This window comes from Urocitellus parryii, chromosome 7 (genome assembly GCF_045843805.1).
Source record: "Urocitellus parryii isolate mUroPar1 chromosome 7, mUroPar1.hap1, whole genome shotgun sequence".
Taxonomy (NCBI): domain Eukaryota; kingdom Metazoa; phylum Chordata; class Mammalia; order Rodentia; family Sciuridae; genus Urocitellus; species Urocitellus parryii.
In genome coordinates this window covers 138376614-138401228 of record NC_135537.1, presented here as the reverse complement: position 1 = coordinate 138401228, position 24615 = coordinate 138376614, and the positions used below count along the sequence as shown (strand labels likewise).

The 24615-nt window shown below is 36.9% G+C and overlaps 1 protein-coding gene across 8 annotated transcripts in view; it reads right to left on the bottom strand.

The window, feature by feature from the left end:
* The window catches only part of Smyd4 (SET and MYND domain containing 4), a 61413-nt gene that overhangs the window by 30164 nt on the left and 6634 nt on the right, over positions 1–24615 (bottom strand). For 6 of the 8 annotated variants that reach the window (XR_013343963.1, XM_077800854.1, XM_077800852.1 and 3 more), the window contains exons 3-5: positions 18927–19071; positions 12601–12690; positions 9873–11025 (exon numbers count right to left, since the gene is read on the bottom strand). Coding sequence is in view for 7 of the 8 variants with exons in the window: in XM_077800854.1 (XP_077656980.1) it covers positions 9873–11025; positions 12601–12690; positions 18927–19071 (1388 nt within the window). In the remaining variant the exon portion in view is untranslated. The remainder of the gene's footprint in view (positions 1–9872; positions 11026–12600; positions 12691–18926; positions 19072–24615) is intronic. The other 2 variants (XM_077800855.1, XM_077800856.1) reach the window with 2 other exon arrangements.

The following is a 24615-nucleotide window of genomic DNA, read 5'->3' as shown; positions in this document are numbered from 1 at the left end:
GCAGGAGGATTGTAAATTTGAGGTCAGCCTCAGCAGCCTAGCAAGGACCTCAGTAATATTTTTAATAATTTTCTTTAAGAAGGGAAATTGCATGGAAATGGAAGGAGACCCTCATGGTTATACAAAATTACATACAAGAGGAAGTGAGGGGAAAGGGGAAAAAAAAACAAGGGGGAGAAATGAATTACAGTAGATGGGGTAGAGAGAGAAGATGGGAGGGGAGGGGATGGGGGATAGTAGAGGATAGGAAAGGCAGCAGAATACAACAGACACTAGTATAGCAATATGTAAAACAGTGGGTGTGTAACTGATGTGATGCTGCAATCTGTATACGGGGTAAAAATGGGAGTTCATAACCCACTTGAATCAAAGTGTGAAATATGATATGTCAAGAACTATGTAATGTTTTGAACAACCAACAATAAAAATTAAAGGAAAAAAATAAATTTCTTTAAATTGCAGATGGATACAATATCTTTATTGTATTTTCTGAAAAAAAATTTTTTTTTTTTTGGTACAGGGGATTAAACTCAGGAGCATTCAACTACTGAGCCATATCCCCAGCCCTATTTTGTATTTTTTTTTAAGAGTCTTACTGAGTTGCTAAGTGCCTTGCCATTGCTGAGGCTGGCTTTGAACTTTCAATCCTCCTGTCTCAGCCTCCTGAGCTGCTGGGATTACAAGTGTGCATCACCACTCCCGGCTTTATTTTATTTTTATGTGGTGCTGAGGATTGAACCCAGTGCCTCATGCGTGCTAGGTGAGCGCTCTCCCACTGAACCCTGGCCCCATCCCAAAGACCTAAGTAATTTAGCAAGAACCTGTCTCAAAATAAAAAAGGGAGGGGATGTGGCTCAGTGGTAAAGTGCCCCAGATTAAATTCTTGGTATTAAAAAAAAAAAACAACAACACAACACTAGTACCACTCCAGAATGATTGAGGTAGTAGGGACTGAATCCAGGAGCACATTTTCTCTGAGCTACATCCTCAGCGCTTTTTATTTTTTTAATTTTGAGACAGGATCTTGCTAAGTTGCTGAGTGTCTCATTAAATTGCCGAGGCTAGCCTCTAACTTGCAATCTTCCTGCCTTAGCCTCCTGAGTCACTGGGATTACAGGTGTACACCACTGTGCTCAGCACCCCTCAAGTTTTATCACACTTGTAATATTTCACCTAACCAGAGGCTCCTAGATAGATAGCACACGTGCATGGGATTTTGTAATAGCCACACATATCCCAGGAGTATATATGTTATAGCCTCAGTATAAGCATGAGAAAGATCATGTTTCCAGCAGTCTGGTTGAAACATGAAAGATACTAATACTTAAAGGAAAACATTTAGTTTTCTAGAAAACTAGAAAGCCATTAGATAATTGTGATATTACTGTGCATATGCTAGGAATCTCAACAAACCATCAACAGGGAAATAAATATTCTAAATATAAATGTAATGAATATAGAAAATATCATGAACCATCATGTGAAAATGTTCTATAAAGGAAAACATTAAATACAGGAATTATGTAGTCTCTCTGCAGACAATTCTATTATCTGTTGCTATGGGGAACAAGAATAGAACAAGTAAATACAATTCACAGGGAATTCAAATGCCTTGATTTTAGTCAATAATTCTACAAATTGTATTAAAACCTTTCATCAGAACTTCTCCTAAGTGCTTGACTAATTTTAGTTTCCTCTCCTCCCTCCTCCCTGCTTGTCCGATGTCTACCTTCTGGAGTATGTGCTAATGAGCAGTGAAAATGCTAAAAGGTAGGCAGCAGGAAGGAGCAGTGCAGGGCATGAACAATTTAGAGTCTGAATAATCAGCCTCGGCATAATTAAAAGTTGACTTGCATTCCCAACTACTGATAACTGGCAATCCATATTAGAACAGTTGCTAAAATTTTCCCAGAAAAAATGATCACAATACAGTGAGTAATAATGTCAGCTCTGTGAATTATTTATAGATTATCCTCTAGCAGAAGTAGGCCCAGGAACTGAGTGGGGTGCTTATGTCAGAGTTGAATGTCTCTCTAATTATTTCTAAAAAATTAAGTATTGATTTTTAAAAATTGCTCAATATTTTGCATTAGTCATCTATTAGTAGAGATAATAGAAAGTGAGAATATGTAAGTGCCTTATCAAGCAAATTTAATGTGTGACATTTTGTACTTAAAAAAAAAAAACAAAGAGGGAATGATTCTTTAAAAAGGTTGTCTTGCTAATATCCCTAATGCATTTAAAACGAAATTTAAGTTAAAAAAATTCATTCACAATACTTGCAGACTGTATCTACTCTGGTCCATATCTTGTAAAACCAGAACTGTGAGTCAAGTAATCAAGGACCCAAACTAAAAGTAGATTTCTGGGTTGTTGAAGAGTAAAAGTGAAGGGCAGTGAAGTGACGTGAAGCTACTTGTGGCTTTAGTAAGCCTTGTTTTGACATGAATCCAGATGCATTGTGGCTGTGCCACTGAGACAGAACCACGCACACCTGTGTCAAAGTCTAGGATGTCATCGGTGGCCAGTTCTTGCCCTTGAGATGGGCACCAGAGAGAGGTTTCCAAGGAGTTTTGATTAAAAAGGATTTATAAAAAGATAATAATGTACATTTTTATAGGTTTTTGTCAAAGTCTATCCTAGTTAACACTTTAATCCTTCTTCTGTGCTACTAATGAAACAGCTGCTAATGAAATTCAATGAGAACACTAAACTGGGAGGTGTTGGAACCCCAAAGAAATAATAAAGAGGGATATAACAAGATTAGAAATATGAGCAGACTAAAACAGAATTAGATTGAATTAAAAAAATGAAAGTGAACATTGCTGGTGGGCATGTAACTGATACAACTTACCTGGAGGGCAAATTTGTAAAATGTATCAAGTGCCTTAAAATGCTCATATTAAAAAAAAGTTCTTAGCATTTGAATTATTTTTGTTATAAAAAATTAATTAAGGGGCTGGGGAGTAGCTCAGTGGTAAGGCACCTGCCTAGCAAGCATTAGGCCCTGAGTTCAATCCCCATCACCATATAAAACATAAACAACAATAAAAAAATGATATTAAAAAAAAACAATTAAAATTACAAAAGAGGGGCTGGGGATGTGGTTCAAGCGGTAGCGCGCTCGCCTGGCATGCCTGCGGCCCGGGTTCAATCCTCAGCACCACATACCAACAAAGATGTTTGTGTCCGCCGAGAACTAAAAAATAAATACTAAAAATTCTCTCTCTCTCTCTCTCTCTCTCCAATCTCATTCTCTCTTAAAAAAAAAGTAAAATTGTTGATTTGTAAGAGGAAAAAAAATTACAAAAGAAATACATGGCAGTCAGAAAAAAAATTTAAAACCTAAAATTGTTTATGATGCATGCCTGTAATTCCAGTTACTCTGAAGGCTGAGTCAGGAGGAAGGCAAGTTCAAGGCCAGCCTGGGTAACTTAGTGAGATCCTCTCAAAGAATAAAAAAAAAAATAACAAAAAGGGTTGAGATGTAGCTATCCCCTGGGTTCAATCTCCAGTGCTTCAAACAAAACAAACCAAACCCCTTGAAAGAGATAATGATAGTTATCCGGTTGGGCAGGTATAACATTTTGATGTATTTTCTCAGTCTTCTTTCGAGGTGTATGCATGATTTTTTTTTTCTACCAGGTATTGAACCCAGGGGTACTTTACCACTGACCTACATTCCCAGCCCTTTTTTATATTTTATTTTGAGACAGGGTCTCACTGATTTGCTGAGGCTGGCTTTGAAATAGTGATAGTGCTGGGATTATAGGCATGCGTCATTGTTCCTGGCTATGCATGGAATTTTTAACATAATTGGCAACATGGTGCACGTGGGGATTTGTAATTTATTTTTCTTCATGTAATATATCATGGTCATTTTTTTACACCCTAATCTAAAATGCACATATTAGGGCTGGAGATATAGCTCAGTGATAGAGCACTTGCCATGCATGTGAAGCCCTAGGTTTGATTCTAGCACTGCAAACAAAACAAAACACAAGTGCATATTATAATAATGAAAAAAACAAACCAACAAAACAATTCTTCCAATCTTAAGAGGCAAAAAAATGCTATCTTGTTTTAATTTCTAGCATGAGATTAGAGATTGACCATTTTTATTACTACTTTGATATAGTGTTTGTTCATGTGCATTTCAAAAAGCTTTATTGAGATATAATTTATCTACTATAAAAATTCATGCATCTTAAGTGTACAATTCAATGATTTTGGGGGAAATTTACATAGTTATGCAACCATTACCACAATCCAGTTTTAGAACATTTTCATCACTATGCAGATTTTTAAAAGCTCATTTTAAAAGTTGTATCATTGCTAGAGATGTTCTTCATTTTGTCATCCACATCTTAATTTTTGTTTATGGGTTTTTTTAGGGGCAAGGATGATAAAACAACAATTTCATTCGTTCACAATCCCATGTGCTAGCAATTTTGACTAAGCTCAGTTGAATGCTTTTTTCTGCTGGTTTTATCCAGAGATTACTCATGTGATTGCTTTTATCTGGCACATGGTCTTTTCTCTTTAAGGAGCCCTTGTTCACATGGTGACATCATCATTCCAAAGAGGTGATAGTGGAAGTTATAAGGCTTTTTGAAGTTTAGACTCAAAAGTTATATAATGTTACTCCTACTGTATTCTATTGGTCAAAACAAGTTAGAGAGCTAGCCCACATTCAAGGGGAGAGGAAAGACACTCTAGTTTCTGATTTTCTTTCTTTCTTTTTTTTTTTTTTTTTTGTGATGTTGGGGATTGAACCCAGAGCTTTGTGCATGCAAAACAAGCACTCTACCAACTGAGCTCTTTCCCCAGCCTGATATTCCACTTCTTGATGAGACAAAAGTAATGTCAAGCTACAAAGTGGCAAATAGGGATAGGAGAAATAGTTGTGGTTATCTTTGTAAACAATCTTCCCCAGAGACTTTGAGGCTCACTGAGTTCTCTCATTATATATAAGTGCCCTGAGACACAGAGGAGTTCAAGAACCAGGTCTTTCATATCCCAGTTCAACATTTTCATTCCTTGAACGCCTCTTTCACCTACATCCTTCACCTTAATTAATTAATTAATAGACAGGCTCTCTCTCTCTGTGTTGTCCAGGTTGGCTTAATACTCCCAATTCTCCTGCTTTAGCTTCCCAAGTAGCAGAGATTACATGCCTGCACCACCACACCAGGTTATCCTTATCTTCTTCATCCTTTATGATGTCCCCCACCCCCACTCTGTGGTCCTAGGGATCAAACCATCATGGTGATTTGAGAGATACACGCTCAAAGCCTCATTTTTTAAAAAAACACTTATTTTTTAGTTGTAGATGGACACAATACCTTTATTTTATTTATTTATTTTTTTTATGTAGTGCTGAGGATTGAACCCAGTGCCTCCCTTACTAGGCAAGGGCTGTACCACTGAGCCACAACCGCAGCCCCTCTTTTTATTTTTTATTTTGAGATAGGGTCACTAAATTGCTTAGGGCCTTGCTAAATTGCTGAGGCTAGCCTTGAACTTATACTCCTCCTGTCTCACCTTCCAGAGTTGCTGGGATTACAGGAGTGTGCCACTGCACCATGTCTAAATATTTAACTTTTTGATGATTTGAAGAATCTAATACTTATTTGGGGGCTACCATCTGTTCCATATTGCTTTCAATTACTGTAGCTTTAATGCTGGCATACGATCTAATATTATCAAGACCCTTCAGTGTTCAAATAAAAACAGCCATCTATAGTATTGCTCACTCATTCATGAAGAACTTTAGAATGCTGTCAAGTTCCAAGAAAAGCCCAATTTTGATTCTGTTTGAAATTGCATTAAGATGATTAGGTTAATACAGGGAAACTGCCACCTTTACAGTCTTTCCAATAAGAAGATGGCATGTCTGTTTATCCAATCCTTTTAGATCCCTTCACACTTTTGGGAGAAACCTTACATGGTCAGTTATTATTATTCCTTTAATCAACTGCAGGATGTGATATGGGAGTGATTTATTCATGTTTTTTTTAAGATATTTGCCACTCATTTTGTGGACAATCACTTTATTTTATTTATTTTTTTATGTGGTGCTGAGGATCAAACCCAGTGCCTCACACATGGGAGGCAAGCACTCTACCACTGTGCCAAACTCCAGCCCCTATTCATGGTCTTAACAGCTATATTCACAAGTGAAAGAGGGCTAGGTTTCCCCATTCTCTGGAACAGTTTATATACCACAGAAACAATTTTTTCTTAAGATAACTTTTTTCAAAATTATGGTATAATTTTTATGCACAATAAAAATTTACTGAAAGAAAAAATTATAGTTAAGTATGCTCCTTAAAAGTTGTTTTTTTTTTTTTTTTTTTTGTGCCACACTTGGTGGTGCATGCTATAATTACAGGGATTTTTGAGGCTGAGGCAGGAGGATTGCAAGGTCAAGGCTAGCCTCAACAATTTAGCAAGCCCCTCACAACTTAGAAAGACCCTGTCTTAAAACAAAACAAAAAAGCAAGCTGTCTACTTAATATTTACAAAATGAATAGCCTAAAATTCTATTATTTATTTACTTATTTTTTAAGGAGCTACGGTCTTTTTTAATATTTATTTTTTAGTTGTAGTTGAACACAATACCTTTATTTTACTTATTTATTTCTTTATGTGGTGGTAAGGATTGAACCCAGGGCCTCACACATGCTAGGCCAGTGCTCTACCACTGAGCTACAACCCCAGCCCAAGATAGGGTCTTACTATATTGCCCAGGCTAGCCTCAAACTCTTGGGCTCAAGCAATCCTCCTGCCTCAGCCTCCTGAGTGGCTTTAGTCTACAGGCATGTGTAACTGTACCTGGCATCAAAGTTTTTCACATTTGAATTTATAAAATATCTCCTTTATTGTTCAAATTTTGTGGCCTTCCCTCCCCCAAACAGATTTCTTAATTGGATTTGCCAGATCTTTGTCTATATCAAGAATCTATAAACTGAAATCTGTGGTCTAAGAATGGCTTTTACATTTTTTTTTAATTTGGGGGTACCAGGGATTGAACTCAGGGGCGCTCAACCACTGAGCCACTTCTCCAGCCCTATTTTGTATTTTATTTAGAGACAGGGTCTCACTGAGTTGCTTAGCACCTCGATTTTGCTGAGGCTGGCTTTAAATTTCTTATCTTCCTGTCTCAACCTCCCGAGCTGCTGGGATTACAGATGTGTGCCACCATGCCTGGCTGGTTTTTACATTTTTTTTTTTTTAGCATTTATTTTTTAGTTGTAGTTGGACACAATACCTTTATTTTATTTATTTATTTTTACGTGGTGCTGAGGATAGAACCCAAGGCCTTGTACATGCTAGGTGAGCACTCTACCACTGAGCCACAACCTCAGCCCTGGATTTTACATTTTTAAGTGGTTGGGAAAAAGAAATACAAAAGAATGATTCTTCTAAAATGTGAAAAATTTCAAAAATTCAAATTTCTCATTCATTTGCGTTTTGTTCATGGCTGTTTTTGAGGTGAAAAGCTGCAACAGAGACCATACTGCCACTAAAATCTAAAACATTTACTATCTGGCCCTTTATAGAAAAGTTTGCGACTTCTGATCTATGAGATACAAGCTTAGAAAGATAGATAGATATCTACTAAATCCCCTAGCTTATTATTTTTATCTTGGTTTCTAGATCCTTAATATATTTGATCAGTCAAAGTCAGAGTGGTACATTAAATTTTTTCACAACAATGGAAACAATCTTCTCCTTGTATACCTAACCATTTTTGTTTTATAGATATGTTTCTGAGAGCTAAGGCTGATGATATATTTCAGTGTGGAGAGCCTCTTTTATAAAAATAAAATGCTTTCTTTGTTTTACTGTGTATCTTACCTTGAGTTCTATTATTTTGTATTAATACCAATGCCATGATTTACTTGTGATTCTTTATATGTCTTGTCCAAACATCCTGTCATTTTGCTATAGGAGTCACTTTTGGAAACAGAATATAGTTGAATTTAAAATTTTTAATCTATCCTGAAAAGACTCCTTTAATAGGTGTTTAGCCAGTTTATATTTACTATTATAAACTCATTTTTATTATCTTTTGCTCTGTGAGGTTTTTATTTTTAATTTTTTAAAAAATATTTATTTTTTACTTTTAAGTGGACACAATATCTTTATTTTACATTTATGAGGTGCCTCAAGCATGTTAGGTGAGCACTCTACCATCGAGCCACAACCCCAGCCCCACTGTGAGGTTTAAAAAAAAAATTTCCCTCTAAAATGGCCATGCCCCAAATATTCAAATCTGCACATAAAATGATAGGAAAGGTATACAATCCATATTTCCCCCCCTGGTACTGGGGATAATCCATGGCCTCATGCATGCTAGGCAAGCACTCTACTACAGAGCTTCATCCCCAGTCAATTTTATTTTTTATTTTTAAAATATTTTTATTAGGTATTGATGGACTTTTATTTATTTATATGTGGTGCTGACAACAGACAAGCGCTCTACACTGAGTCACAACCCTAGCCCCAGTCCATTTTATTTTATTTTGATTCTATTGAAGCAAAAGAAGGCAAAGCAGAAAACAGACTCTTCTGAAGTGCCTTCAGTAATACAATGGCACCAGGCTAGTGCTAGTTTTAGATGTTCCATGTGCTTGTGGTTAGGAGAGAGTATCAGGTCCTAAAACATTTTCTAGTGGGTATCTATATACCATATAGCTTGGTAACTAAATTAAAATTAAACATAAAATGCACACTAAAATGCTGATAAATTCTAAATTACCTAATATGAAAAACAGAAGAGCTAAATATACGTTTAGTTAAACTATCTTGACTATTAATCTGCTTATAAATCTTAGGTTTAGCTAACATCTAATTTCTTCCCTTTCAATGAATTAACTGGAAAAGTTAAGTGTAATAAACTGATAGAATTAAAACACATTTTCTGCTATGAAAATCATACAATAGAAATATTACAAATGTCATTTACTTTCTATTAATTGTGCTCTGTTGTCAATACAGTCATACTGGAGATTCACTCACGATTCTGGGCACATTCAACCTCCTTATCTAGCTTGCAAACCCTTGGCTATAGAACCTAGTTCAGATAAGCAGTGCTAGGCTGGCTGGTCAGTGTCTAGAGGTAGTCCTTGGATGGCTGGCCACCTGACCATAGACAGGCCATTTGTAGGGTGGCCAATAGTTCATGGTATAGTCTAGTGTGAAAAGCTGGCTGGGAAGGATTCTCTGTTTTTATTGTTTTGTTTTGGTACTGAGGATTTAACCCAGGGTACTTTACCACTGAGCCTACATTCCCCAGTCTTTTTTATTTTGAGACAGGGTCTTGCTAAGTTGCTTAGGGTCATTAATAAATTGCTGAGTCTAGCCTCAAATTTGCAATCCTCCTGCCTCAGCCTCCTGAGTCACAAGGATTATAGGCATTCTCCACTGCTCTTGGTTGGACCCTATCCTTATGCAGTCTCGTTTCACTATTGTTTTTGCCTTTCCTGCTATTTAGCTTTCTCTGTGGGTGTATCTTTCTGACAAACTTGTTATTACTATTTGAGAGTTTTCCTTTAAAATCAAAATATCTCAGTAACACACATTTAACTTTTTAAATGATTTTTGTGCATGTACATACACAACTCTGTAGTTAGGCTAGATGAACTATGCATTTTACAGATGGGAAGGCTGAAGCACAGTAGGATAAAATAATTTGTTACAGTCACATGGCTTCTCTATGGCATAATAATGATAAGACAAGACAGCTGTGTTTGCTCACTAGGTCACTGATTTGTTTGAAGGTTTGTTTTCCTTTATAGTTCTCCCCCCGCCAAACATCAGCTACAAAAACAACAGTAAGGCCAAAAAAGAGATTCCCGCCTTACCTGTGTGCTGTAGGGTGGTTATGGCCTGAGCATTACACTGCAGCTGTAACATGTGTCGCAGCATGGCCACGCCCCAAATATTCAAATCTGCACACAACTCAGGAGTCACTGTGGCTTTCAGCTTAGAGGAATTCAGACCTGTGGCAAGGACCCGGGAGCTGGCTGCCTTGAGTTCCTTGCACAGTGCAGAGACACTTAGAGCACAAAGGAATTTGTGTTCTGGACTATGGTTTTCAGTATGAGGCAAGAGGTTGAAGACAGCATTATAATTATTTTCATACTTCCCACTAATATCGCATCCGGGAATTGGGGTCTTAACTACTTTGTCATGTTCCTCATTTTCCTCCTGGTCGTAATTGAGCATCTTGACCAGATTCTTGCTTTTAGGGAAAGAGATGTTGTTACTAATTTCATCACGAAGCTTACTTGTGACTTTGCCAACATCCTCAAATCTGGTCAGAAGAGTCAACCTCAGAGAAACGTGGCAAAAGACACCCAGGGTGAGAAGCAGCGCCCCCAGGGGACACTCTACACTGTGGTAGAACTCCCAGGCCTGCTGCATACACTCTTGACTGCAATACTTGGCATAGCTGCACCCATCACAGGGAACAGTAGCCAAAGTGTGCTTCAGACATCGGTGACAGTAGAGGTCCCCAATGGCAATTCTGGTATCCCACTTGTTCTCTAGGCTGTGATGTGGCATTTCTCCTGGGATAAGGACACTCACAAAAGCATCCTCCTTCACCAGGAGTTCTCCTGGGAGAATGTCTTTTGTGGCGATCAGACAGCGGCCTTTTAAAGGGTCTGTGCATAAGCTGACAGATGGCGACGCACTGGAAATTTGTTCATTCTCTTCCTTTAGGTCCATATCCTCCAAGGCTTTGGCTAGAGATGGTGGGAAGGTCTCTGGGAGACTTTCCTTTTCTTGTACTTTCTTTTTTAGACGATGAAGGTTTTTCTGCAGAATTTGAAAGGAGGAAGCTGCTAGGGTTTGTTTGGCAGCAAAGTCACTTTCAAGATCACTGACTGTTTGACTTGCTTCCTGAAGTTTCCCCAGAGTCACCAGGCATTCAGCCTTACGCAAATTCATCTTAGGTTGCAGTCTTTCTGGATATCCATGTGTCTGTGCTCTGATGATGTCTTCAAGACACATCTGAAAACAGAAAGAAAATCCCAAGATATCCTTGGTCCCTACTCTTCAATGTGAACTGAAAATCCTTCCAAAAATTTACAGGAAAGTTATGTATTATAAAAAAGTGAAACAACTATAACCAAGAGCTCTTTTTTTAATCCTTTGTGGTACTGGGCATTGAATTCAGGCTATTCTATCACTGAGTCATATCTCCAGCCCTTTTTATTTTGAGACAGGGTTTTCCTAAATTACTCAAGCTGGTCTTGAATTTGTGATTCCTCACTCCCAGCCTCTGGAGGAGCTGGGATTACAGGTGCACACCTTCACACCTGGCTCTTAAATGTTTCTATTTCTAAGGGGGAAAATATCTTACAGAATTATAGGGAATTTAAGAGGGCAGTTTTGAACCAAACAAACCTGTGTTCAAATACTGACTATGCATGACCTGACACAGATAGAAACATGACCTTACATAGATAACATAATTTCTTAATGCCTTAGTTTCTCATCTGAAAAACAGGGATAATATCTCACTAGATTATTTTAATGAGGAAATAAAATAATATGTCCAAAGTGCGGAAAGAAGGGCCTGGAACATAGTATGTTCTCAATAAATAGTAATTAGAAAAAGAAAAACAGAAACAGTCAATATAGAAAAGTTATAAAGGGTTAAATGTTTTTCAAGTTCTATTAATAACTGTCCTTGGGCTGGGGTTGTGGCTCAGTAGTAGAACACTTGCCTAGCATGTGTGAGGCACTGGGTTCAATTCTCAGCACCACATATAAATAAATAAAATAAAGGTCCATCAACAATTAAGAAAATATTTTAAAAAAATAACTGTCCTCATTAGTCCAGGACTTTCTTGCTTAGGATCTACAGTTAGATTCTTGCTCTTCTCTTTTAGTCTGAATGGCAGTAAGTGTGAACATGTGACTATTCTAGTAGTTGTTAACTGTAGGGTATCACTAGAATTTCTGTGGAACTCTGAAATGGATGTACCAAATGGTACTTTAGAGCTTGTACTTAGGACTTTCTATTATAAACTTCAGAGGTCCCAGAGGTGACTTTTTAAAGCACAAATCTGATTTTGGTCACTTCCTGTTTTAAAAACCCCACTGACCCAATTCTCAACAATTAAAGGATCAGAAGAAAGCCATTCACAGAAAGCTCACCTCATAGGCACTCACAGGTACTCAGGGTACCTTTATTTTCTTGTGGCTTATTTAGGGTGAGCTATATTATTACAGGGATAATTTTAAACACTCCTTACTTATCTAAAACAAACAAATAAACAAGCAAATACTTGGGACACACTTGGAACCTGAAGTATTATTAGCAATGTATTTTGTACAGCTGAGCTTGACACTAAGAACAGCTGACCTATTGGCTATAGTCCATGGCCCTATGGAGTGTGCCACAGATTTTCTGGTCATGGGTGATAGGTAAAATAAATCAGGAGAAAGGACAAGTTTGGTTGGATATTAATGTGCTCCCAATTAATGAGTTGCAACATAGCTGGATTTCATGTATAAGGAAGAAGCCGAGAGGAGGCCATCTTCAGTGAAGCAGGAGGCTCCTGGCATCCTGATACTCACTTCATACTGACCCAGGTGGAAGAGGGCTGCAGAACGATTAGCATAGCACAGTGAAATGTCCTCAGTGTTAGGCTTTGAATGTGAAATTCCCTGCAAAACAATGAATTGTTAAAGGCATAAATGGAAACTAGAATATCTAAGGACATTTTTTTTTTCTGGATAATAAGGGCTCTACTAATAAAGACTGAATGAAATTGGGAAAGTCACTACGTTTTTATGTGTTCCAGCTGCTTCAGTTCATTTTTAACTACCTTAGAGCAAAGCTGTGAAAACCAAGTGAAGAAATAAATATTCAACACTTTGAAGATAGCAGCATCAGACACAGCTTCAACTGAAAACAACAATAAAGGCAAATGAAAAAACTGAGGAAAATATTTGCAAGCAAAATTCTGCATTTAACAAAGGGTGTGTGTGGGACTGGGTTACAGCTCAACGGTGGAGTACTTGCCTCACATGTGCATGGCTCTAGATTTGATCCCTAGCGACAAATAAACAAGCAACCAAATAGAAACAAAGAGTGAGATTGTTACAAATAGAAATTCACTAAATAAGAAAAACAAAGAGTTAATATATGAAAAACAAATAGTTAATTTACATATGGACTACCAAACACATGAAAACGAAAGCAAAAAAGGCTTACTTTTCTCCCTCTCATCAAATTGGCAAGAATAATAACCTCAAAGGTGGAGTCTCAAATGATTAGAGAAAAGATGGGGATTATTCAGTGAAAGTATTGGGACAAGTAGGTAGCCTCTGAGAAAAAGTAAAGTTAGCTCAATGTATGAGAAGTGTTTCTCTAGGAAATACAAATGGATTAAACTTTTTTGGTGGCGGGGAGTGGGGGGGGCCGCGGGGCGCTGGGGATTAAACCCAGGGCCTTACACATGTAAGTGTCCTATCACTGAGTTACCCTCTCACTCTGCCACCTCCTGCCTTCCAATGGATCAAACTCCTAACATAAAAAAAAAGCAATTATAATAGCATTGGAGGAAACTATAAGAATAGTCTAAACCCAGAAGTCATAAAAGGTTAATAAATTTGATCACATAAAACAGTAAAAGGAGCCAGGTGCAGTAGTGTATGCCGATAATCCCAGCACCTCCGGAGGCTGAGGCAGGAGGATTGCAAATTCAAAGCCAGCCTCAGCAACTCAGCAAGATCCTGTCTCAAAATAAAATATAAAAAAGAGCTGGGGATGTGACTCAGTGGTTAAGCACCCCACCCCTTCATTCAATCCTTGGTACCAAAAAACAAAAACAAAACAAACAAACAAAAAACCCCAAGCAGTATCAAAAAGCAAACATTAGGACTAGGGTTGTAGCTCAGTGGTAGAGCACTTGCTTACCACATGTGAGGCACTAGGTTTGATCTCCAACACTACATAAAAATAAATATTAAAAAAGGTATTGTGGGGCTGGGGATGTGGCTCAACGGTAGCACGCTCGCCTGGCATGCGTGTGGCCCGGGTTCGATCCTCAGCACCACATACCAACAAAGATGTTGTGTCCGCCGAGAACTAAAGAATAAAAATATTAAAAATTCTCTCTCTCTCACTGTCTCTCTCTCTCTCTCTCCTCTCTCTCTCTTTAAAAAAAAAAAGGTATTGTGTACATCTACAACATATATATATATATATATATAAAATATATATATATATATAAAAAAATATAAAATATATATATATAAAAGCAAACATTGGGCTGGAAAAAATTTACAAGTCATATTACAGGCAAAGAGTTAATTTCTTTTTAATTTAGTTTTTGTAGTTGTGTATGGATAGTATGCCTTTATTTATTTTTTAATTATTTTTTTAGAGAGAGAGAGAAAATTTTTTAATATTTATTTTTCAGTCTTCGGTGGACACAACATCTTTATTTTATTTAATGTGGTGCTGAGGATCGAACCCAGCACCTAGCACATGCCAGGCGAGCGTGTCACTGTTTGAGCCACATTCCCAGCCCCAGTATGCCTTTATTTTATTTGTTAATTTTTATGTGGTGCTGAGGATTGAACCCAGTGCCTCATACATGCTATAGGCAAGCACTCTGCCACTGAGCTACAGCCCCAGCCCAAGAATTAATTGCTTTATCAAGAGTTTCTACAGATCAATAAGATGACAACCAATATTTCAATAGGAAAATATGCAAATGATATGGACAGTTCTTTTAGGGAAATACAAATGGCTCTAAAACATATGAGAACATGCTCAACCTGATTCATAACAAAATGCAAATTGAAATCATTCTGAGATATCATTTGTCACATATCAATTTGGCAAAGAAAGATAAATAAATAAATAAATAAATAAATAAATAAATAAAACAGCACGTTGAGTTGGCAAAGGAATGGGATAATAGGCATTCTCATTGAGTTGCTAGTGGCACTGCAGATTGGTCTGATGATTATGGAGGGCAATTTAGCAATATATATCAATACTTTATTATACATATTATATATACACACAAAATCTCCATTGACCAGCAATTCTTCTTCTAGGAAATGATTCTATAAATATGATAGTTTATCTTACAGACATGTATAAAACAAAATATATGAAAAATTTCTCATCATAGAATTGTTTGATAGCAAAAGATAGGAAGCAACATTCATAATCATCTACAGACTACTGGTTAAATAAATTATGATACATCCATTTAATGGACTATCATGTAGCTATTAAAAAAGAATGAAGAAGCTCTTTACCTACCGATGTGGGATGATCTTCAAACTTACTGTTAAATACAAAACATATGGTGTCAAACGGTTTGTACAGAATGGTATCATTTGTGTAAAATGAGACTGGGAGTGTAGGAGTGAATATTATTTATTTATTTGTGGGGCTGGGGATCAAGCCCAGGGCATTGTGCATGCTTGTCATGTGCTTTACCACTGAGCTATACTTCTGTCTGTGGTTTGTTTTTTGTACCACAGATTGAACCCAGGGGAATTAAACACTGAGCCACATCCCCAGACCTTTTTATTTTGAGACAGGGTCTCCCTAAGTTGCCTAAGGCCTTGCTAAATTGCTAAGGTTGGCTTTGAACTTGAGATCCTCCTGCCTGGGCCTCCCAAGTCTCTGAGATTATAGGTGTGTACCACTGCCCCTTTTATTTTATTTTTCATTTTGAAACAAGGCCTCAGCCCTTTTTATTTTTTATTTTGAGATAGGGTCTCACTAAGTTGCTTAGGGTCTTGTTAAGTTGCTGAGGCTAGCCTTGAACTTGTAATCCTCTTGCCTCAGCCTCCTGAGTCAACTGGGATTACAGGCATGCACTGCTGGGCCCTGCCTTAACCCTAACCCTAACCCTATATTTAATTAAAAATCAATTTTGTTTTAAGAGACAGCGTCTCACTATGTTGCCCAGACTGGTCTTGAACACTTGGACTCAAACAATCCTCCTGCCACTGTGAATATTCACTTATATGTGTGAGAAATATGATAGTTACAGTGTTTATTTATGGGGATGGGCAATGAGGTGGCTAGGGTGCAGAAGCAGACTACACTGTATATTCTCGGAACTTTTAAAATCTAACTATGCAAACATATTCACTATTAAAAATAAATAGATATGATAATAAAACCATAATGGCCAGTATTACTTAGGAGATGAAATGAACATTCCATGCTCTATTAGAAGGCATGTCAACTAGTTCTCTCCAAGAGATCAATTCAGCATCAGGTATCAAAGGCCTTAAAAATATACTGCCTTTGATCCTTTAGGTTTATCCTAAGAAAATAATTAGTTGTATACAAATATTTACATAGAAAGGTGCTTACTGTAGCACTATTTTACCAAACATATGTCAACATTAGATGCTAAATTAAGTCCATTTCTTCTCTGTAATGTAACACTAAGCCAGCTGTAAAACATCATGTTCTAGTGGAAAATTTAATAATACGAGAAAATGGACACAATAAATTGTTGAGGGGAAAAAGCAGGTTACCAAACAGTAAGTGCAGCATTACCCCAATTTTGTAAAAGGAAAACACATTTTCAGAGCAAAACCGTCTAGATGGATGGATATAAGCAAAGATGTTAACAGTGTCTATCACTGGTTATGAGATTTTTTTACTCTTTAGACTTCTCTATATTTTCCAAAGTAACATATATTACTTTCACAGACAAAAACAACAAGTATTATTTTTAAAAAGAAAGAAAATAGTAGCTTTCTAGAAAATTGCAGGGCACCATAATTACCCAAACACTAGCTTTAGGAAATAGGAAGCTCATCTCCCTTCATATCTAGCGCAATCTTAATCTTTTATCTGACTTAATTTTTTTTCTGACTTAATTTTTTATTTTATTATTTTTCCTTCAACAATTTTTCAGGTGATCAGATTTTTTTTTTTTTTTTTTTTTTTTTTTTTTTGGTGGTGGTGGTTCTGGGAATCAAATTCAGGGTCCATGCATACTAGGTAAGTCTTCTACTGCTGAGCTACATCCCCAGCCCTCCATATGATCACATTTATGATGCACATGTATAAAGCTGACAAGATTAACTTTTTTTTTTTTTTTTGGGTACAGGGCACTGAACTAAGGGTCACTTGACCACTGAGCCACATCCCCAGCCCTATTTTGTATTTTATTTAGAGACAGAATCTCACTGAATTGCTAAGCGCCTCTCCATTGCTGAGGCTGGCTTTGAATTTACGATCCTCCTGTCTCAGTCTCCCAAGACGCTGGGATTACAGGTGTGCGCCACCATGCCTGGCTTATATTAGTTTTAAATAACTATTAAGCCAGCCTGCACAGTGGCACACGCCTGTAATTCCAGAGGCTTGGGAGGCTGAGACAAGATGATCATGAGTTCAAAGCCAGCCTCAGCAACAGCAAGGTGTTTAGCAACTCAGTGAGACCCTGTCTCTAAATAAAATACAAAAACAGGACTGGGGATGTAGCTCAGTGGTTAAGAGCCCCTGGGTTCAATCCCTGGAACCAAAAACAAGCAAACAAACAAAACTTATAAGCCATTTATCATTAAATCATTATTTCTAATGGATTTTACTCCTTCAGCAATCACTAAAGTTAAATACTTTGTTATAACACTACAAAGCAGGGTTTTTATCAGTTGCAGATGCTGTTGTTATAGGTTTGACAGTTTTTGAAAAATTAATTCCAAACTTTGAGTATAGGCCTGTTAAAGATTGAGAATAAGGGTACACCCTTCAAGTCACATTTTGGGGTGGGGGTGCTGGGGATCAAACCCAGGGTCTCATGTATGCTAGGCAAGCCCTCTACCACTGAACTACACCTCCAGTCCCTTGTACTCTAAGTTGCCCAGGCTGGCCTGGAACTTGTGATTCTTCTAGTTTAGCATCCCAAGTAGCTGAGGTTACAGGTGTGTGCTACCATGCCCAGCTTATACTCATTCTTTTAATAAATAAGATCACAGACCTGATGGAAGGGATTGATATGTACTTGCTTTAAGATCATACAAATCTCTTCAAAACTATTGAAAAAGTCTCTCCAGATCTTATTCCAGTTTCTACCATGGAAGCAGGCCAACAAGGGTAAGATTGTTACAAGCCATGATTCCTCATAAATCTACTCAGTGATGGTTAATATAATTTTAAATACTTGCAAACGATAAAATGGAGTTTAACTGGGCTGTGGCAAATCAGCTCATTTTCCTTTCAAACTTAGTATCTAAGTCATTTTGGTTCTGAGCTGACACTGTGGCTACTTAAAATCTAGTTGTTCTCTAAGTCAGGAATATTAAGTAGATGTCTGAAGGAATAAATGAACATAAGTTTCTTAATGAAATTCAGAGCAGGCATGCCAGTAATCCCAGGTACTTGGGAGGCTGAGGCAGGAGGATTGCAAGTTCAAGGACAGGCTGGGCGACTTAGCAAAATGCTGTCTCAAAAATATTAATAAATAAGGAGCTGGAGTTGTGGCACAGTGGTAGAGCACTTGCCTGGCATGTATGAGGCACCGGGTTTGATTCTCAGCACCATATATAAATAAATGAGTAAAATAAAGATCCACCAACAACTAAAAAATTCATATTAAAAAAATTAATAAATAAATACAAATAAAAAGGGCCATAGATGTGGCTCAATGATAGAGAACTTGCATAGCATGTGCAAGACCCTGGGTTCCATGCCCAGTACCACAAAACAAAAGGAAAAAGAGAAAAAAATTCAGGACAGATGAACTACCCTTTGTTTCAGAATACAACCAAAAGCAGAATTCTATCAATTTACTTTTTTCAAATCCAATGCATGATTTATAGACAAAAATATCTGGCTAGAAATTTAGTAATACTGCTCTATCTTCTGCAGAAATATGCTCTGTTGAATTGCTGGACTGGGAGCATTTTACCTTAGAGTACAGCACTGCAGCTCCTGTATAATCCTTCTCCTGGAATTTATTGTTTCCTTTTTCTCTGTAGAAAAGGGGAGCATTGGGGTCCTTTTCCACCAGGTAGTCTCTAGAAAGTCTTTTTAAAAATATCTCATCCTCAGGTCTTTGTAAAGAAGGAGAGAGAAAGGGGCGGGGGGCAAACAACAGAAATTTGTTATTTCAAGGGAAGTTCCAAACCATAACACTTGAAACAAGAATGTGTGCCTGAGAACACTGGAGCATACAAGTCTGTACATATTATGGAGGAAAATATCTCATGGTATTCTTCTGATTTCTTGAAATAATGCTAATGTTTTATTCTTTATCTCATATTTATTGATTAATGAACCATTCTTTGGATCATATATCATAAATAAGATTGGATGTGGAGAACACATGGCTTCTTTGTACCAAAGAGTATTCTTCACTTAAACTGTGTTGAAAATACTTGTTAATGGCCGAGGAGAGGAAGAGAGACAGAGAGAGAGACAGGAAATGAATCATAAAGTACATGTAATGAATTGTTAATATCTGGGGCATCTGGAAAAAGGCTATCATACAGTGATTCTTTGTATGATTTTGGCAAGTCTGATATTATTTCAAACTCTAAAAGTTTTAAAAGTAAGTATACAAGCTGAGTGCCATGGCACATGCCTGTAATCTCAGGAATCGGGAGGCTGAGGCAGGAAAATTGAGAGTTCAAGGGCAGCCTCAGCAACTTAGACTTAGTGAGATCTTAAGCAACGGAGTAAGATTCTGTCTTAAAAAAAAAAAAAAAGAAAATGAAAAAACAAAAGTGTTGGGGATGTAGCTCAGTGGTAAAGTGCCTTTGGGTTCAATCCCGAGTGTCCAATACAAAACAGAAACAAAAAAATAAGTATATAAGTACTCTACATAACAGAATTAATAAAGTTGATTTAACATATAAATACACACATACATTAGTAATAGAGAATACATCCTTTTTTCCAATAAAGAGAAACAGTATAGAATAACCTGTACTACGTTCTTTAACTATAATGCCATAGAGTAAAATATGAATAACAAAAGTAGAAACAAAGATGATATGAAAAATAAAAATTCTCTTAAGCAATTCTTGGAAGAATGGGGCAGGGGCTGTAACTTAGTGGCAAATCGCTTGCCAAGCATGCATGAGGCACTGGGTTAAATCCGCAGCAGTATATAAAAATAAACAAATAAAATAAAGGCATTCTGTCCATGTACAACTACAAAAAAATAAAAAAAACCCTACAGAATGCTTATATATGGCTTTAAAATTTTTGTTTTCAAGAACCAATAATAAAAAATACCTTCTATGGGCTAGGGGTGTAGCTCAATGGTAGAGCACTTGACTGGCATGCAATAGGCTGTGGGTTTAATCCCCAGCACTGCAAAAACAAAACAAAACAAACAAACAAACAAAAAAACCTCCTTTTACACTGTGATTTGGTATGCTGCTTCTATGTATGTATATAGTATATTTTAAAAAAATTGTCTTTGCTGTGTATAAGTTAAAAATTGTTACTATTAAATGTGAATTAATATTTAAATATAATAGACAAAATTACAACACAAAAAAAATTAGGAAAGATTTAATTCAAAAGGTATGCTTGTGGGCTGGGGTTGTGGCTCAGCAGAATACTCATCTAGCACGTACGAGGCCCTGGGTTCAATCCTCAGCACCACATATAAACAAAATAAAGGTATTGTGTCCACCTACAACTAAAAAAAATAAATAAAAAAAAGTATGTTTGTTTGCCTGTCCTAAATTTACTCCAGTTCAGAACATATGGGGATAATATTCCCATGTATATCTTCATAGAGCATATCCTTTTTTTGATATTGTGGATTGAACCCAGGAGCACTCTACCACTGAGTCACACCCCATTACCTTTAATTTTTTATTTTGAGACAGTGTCTTGCTAAATTGCCCAGGCTGGACTCAAATATGCAATCTTCCTGCCTCAGTCTCCAGAGTTGCTGGGATTACAGGCAGGAGCCACCATACCTAGCTCACTATAGAATCTATTCTTATTTGTTTTTGTTTTAAGGTAGGTTAAACCTGAAAATCCTAGTTCAGATGAAATGGTTGTGGTAAACAGCAAGAATAGCAAAACTGTTTTTGTATAACATAGATATTTTTTGAATTTTAGATCAAAATAATAACAAACTCATGTTTTATAATTATTCTTTGGCTTAATTAAAAACTAAGCTGCAATAATTCATTCTTTTCTTCAGGTACCAAGTTTAACTCAAGTCCTTGCCTATTTTTTAACTGGATTTTCTGTTGTTGAGTTGTAGGAGTATTTATGTATTTATGTATTTTTATGTATTCTGGATCCCTTATCAGGTAAGTGATTTGCAAGTATTTTCTCCCATTTTGTGTGTCTTTTTACTCTCTTGATAATACTTTGATGCACAAAAAATAAATTTTGATGAAGTCTAATTTATTTTTTTCTCTTGTAGCTTGTTTTTGGTATCATATCCAAGGAATCATTGTCAAGTCCAATATCATGAAGATTTTTTTCTCATGTTTTCTTTTAAGAGTTTTACTGTTTTAGCACTTAGATTTTCTTTATTCAATTTGAGTTTATGTGTGTGTGTAGACATAGTGTAAAATAAAGGTCCAGTTTCATCCTTTTACATGTGGATTCATACAGATGAACCAAGTACCTTATTCCCCCAGTCTTGACTTCTTTCTCTGGAGCCCTACAGAAGCAATCACTTATGGAATCAGTTGGCAAAGCAGAAAATTTCAGTCCCAGTCACAGAGTACAGAAGTACTCAATCAGAAGTTTGAGATTGGAAATAGTAGTTTAATAACTGGCACACATCCAGGTAAACATATTGTTTTCCTCTGAACCATTTGAAAGTAAGTACAGCCATTATTGAATTTCACCTCTAAATATTTGCAGGCCTCTGCTAAGACAAAGGATATTCTGCTATACAAATACAATATCATTATCACTAAAAAAAAATAACACAAATTCAAATATCATCTAAATTTATATTTTCCCTATTATTCTTTTCTTTTTTTGGGGGGGGGTTACTGGGGATTGAACCCACTAAACTGCATCCCCAGGCCTTTTTTAAAAAAAAATATTTTTGTAGTTGTAGATGGATAGCAGGCCTTTATTTTAATGTTTATTTTTATACGGTGCTAATGATGGAACCCAGTGCTTCATTCATGCAAGGCAAGCATTCACCAACTGAGCTACAGCCCCAGTCCTCGCCAGTCCTTTTATTTTTTTATTTTGAGACAGGGTCTGGCTAAGTTGCTGAGGGCCTCACTTACTTGCTGAGGCTGGCTTTGAACTTGCAATCCTCTTGTCTCAGCATCCTGGGTTGCTGGGATTACAGGCGTATGCCACTGTGCCTGCTTCCCTATTATTCTTAAAATGTCCTTTATATCTTTTTCTCATGTCAACCCTATCCAGGATTAAGGTTGTAATGAAGTATTGAATTTTTTTTTTTTTTTTTTTTTAGTGGTACTTGGATTGAATTCAGGCGTGCTCTACCACTGAGCCACATCTCCCTCACCCCCTTTTATTTTGAGACAGGGTCTTGTTAAGTTGCTGAGGTTGGTCTTGAACTTGTGATCCTCCAGCATCAGTTTCCTGAGTTGCTAGGATTTTAAGTGTGTGCCACAGTGTCTGGCCAATTCTTTTTAATGAGTAACATTTTTGAAGACTCAAGACTAGGAAAATGTTCCACATTCTGGTTTAGTCTCATTATTTCCTCATGATTAGAATCAGATTCAATACTTTTTTGTTAAGAATATTATTATACAAGCTAGGTGCAGTGATGCAGGCCTGTAATACCTGTTTAGCAAGACCTTGTCTCAAAATTACAAAAAAAAAAAAAAAAAAGCCAGGCGATGTGGCTCTCACCCATAATTTCAGCAGCTCAGGAGAATCACAAGTTCAAAGTCAGGCTCAGCAACTTAACTTTTTTTTTTTTTTTTTTTTTTAAGAGAGAGAGAGAGAGAGAGAATTTTTAATATTTATTTTTTAGTTCTCGGCGGACACAACATCTTTGTTGGTATGTGGTGCTAGGGATCGAACCCGGGTCGCACGCATGCCAGACGAGCGCGCTACCGCCTGAGCCACATTCCCAGCCCCCTTAACTTTTTATTCATTTATTTTTACTAAAAATAAAAAAGGGCTGGGGTATAACTTAATGATAGAGCATCCTGTGTTCAATCCCCAGTAACACCCCCCGACACACACACACACACACAAAAGAATATAGGGCGCCTGGCATGGTGGTGCAGACCTGTAAACCCAGTGTTTCAGGAGGCTGAGGCAGAAGAATTGAGAGTTCAAAGCCAGCCTTAGCAAAAGTGAAGCGCTAAGCAACTCAGTGAGACCCTATCTCTAAAAAAAAAAAATACAAAATAGGGCTGGGGATGTGGCTCAGTGATGAAGTGCCCTTGAGTTCAATCCCTGGTACCGCACCCCATAAAAAAAGAAGAAGAATATAGGGCAACTTCCTTAAACTGAATGGTATTCCTTAAATGGTATATACCACAAATCAATGGTAAATGTCCTAAATGGCTATAACTATTCAACATTGTACTAAAGGTTGAACTAAAGCTATGAAATTAAAAAGTAAAATAAGAGGTACAAATATTGAAAAGGAGGATAACTATTTACAGATATAGTTACTCAATCTAAATATTCCAAGTGGATTAGAATAATAATGATGAAGTAACATGAAAGTACAGTTGGGTGGCCAGCTCTAAGATAATAAAGAATTTCTTTTATTTACATTTCAAATCACCAATTAGAGAATGTTATGGGAGGGGGAAGGATTACCATACAACAAAGTAAGAATAAATCTAACAGGAAATGTGCAAGACCTATATAAAGAAAACTATAAAACTTTACTTAAGCACATAAAAGAAAACCTAAATAAATGGCAAGACAACTCTTTACTTGGATGAAGAAATTTAATATTGTAAACATGTCAGGTCTCCCTAAATGAATCTATAAATTCAACACAATCCCAATCAAAAACCCAGCGACATTTTTTATGGAATTTGATAAACCAATTCTAAAGTTCACATGGGGGAAATGCATATACCATAGTCAAGATATTCTTAGAAAAGCACAATGACTATGTATATATGTGGGGAAACTTGGCTTAACAGATAGCTAAGTCACATTTATACTACAAATTTCCCTGCTTTATAGTGGCTCTTCCTCCTACCTCTGGCAAATCTCAGTGGACAAATCATTCCTTGGGTTGAAGTAGGATTGACCTCAACATCACAATAGGGTCTGGAAATTGGAGGGAACCACACATCTGTATTTGAAGGAATGTGAATGTTATTGCATATGATCAGTTAGGTTACTCTGAGCTCAACTCAGAATTTTTGCTGAAATATGCCAGAAAGATGGCCTCTTTCCTTGGAGCTATTTAGCAATCAGGGTGTGTCCAAGGCTGCAAATAGTTACAGCATCCACCAGATGCAGAGTCTGAGATGAAAAAATATGGAGTCTGATGAAATCCTCTGAGCCTCTGGATAACAACCCAGTCTGAAAATAGATCTGCTTTTGCACACCCTAGTTTCATAGCTATCAGTTTCATAATTTGAACTGAGTTTCGGTTACTTGAAACTGAACAGAGTCCTGAAATGATACTGTAAAGTCATGGTAATTAAAAC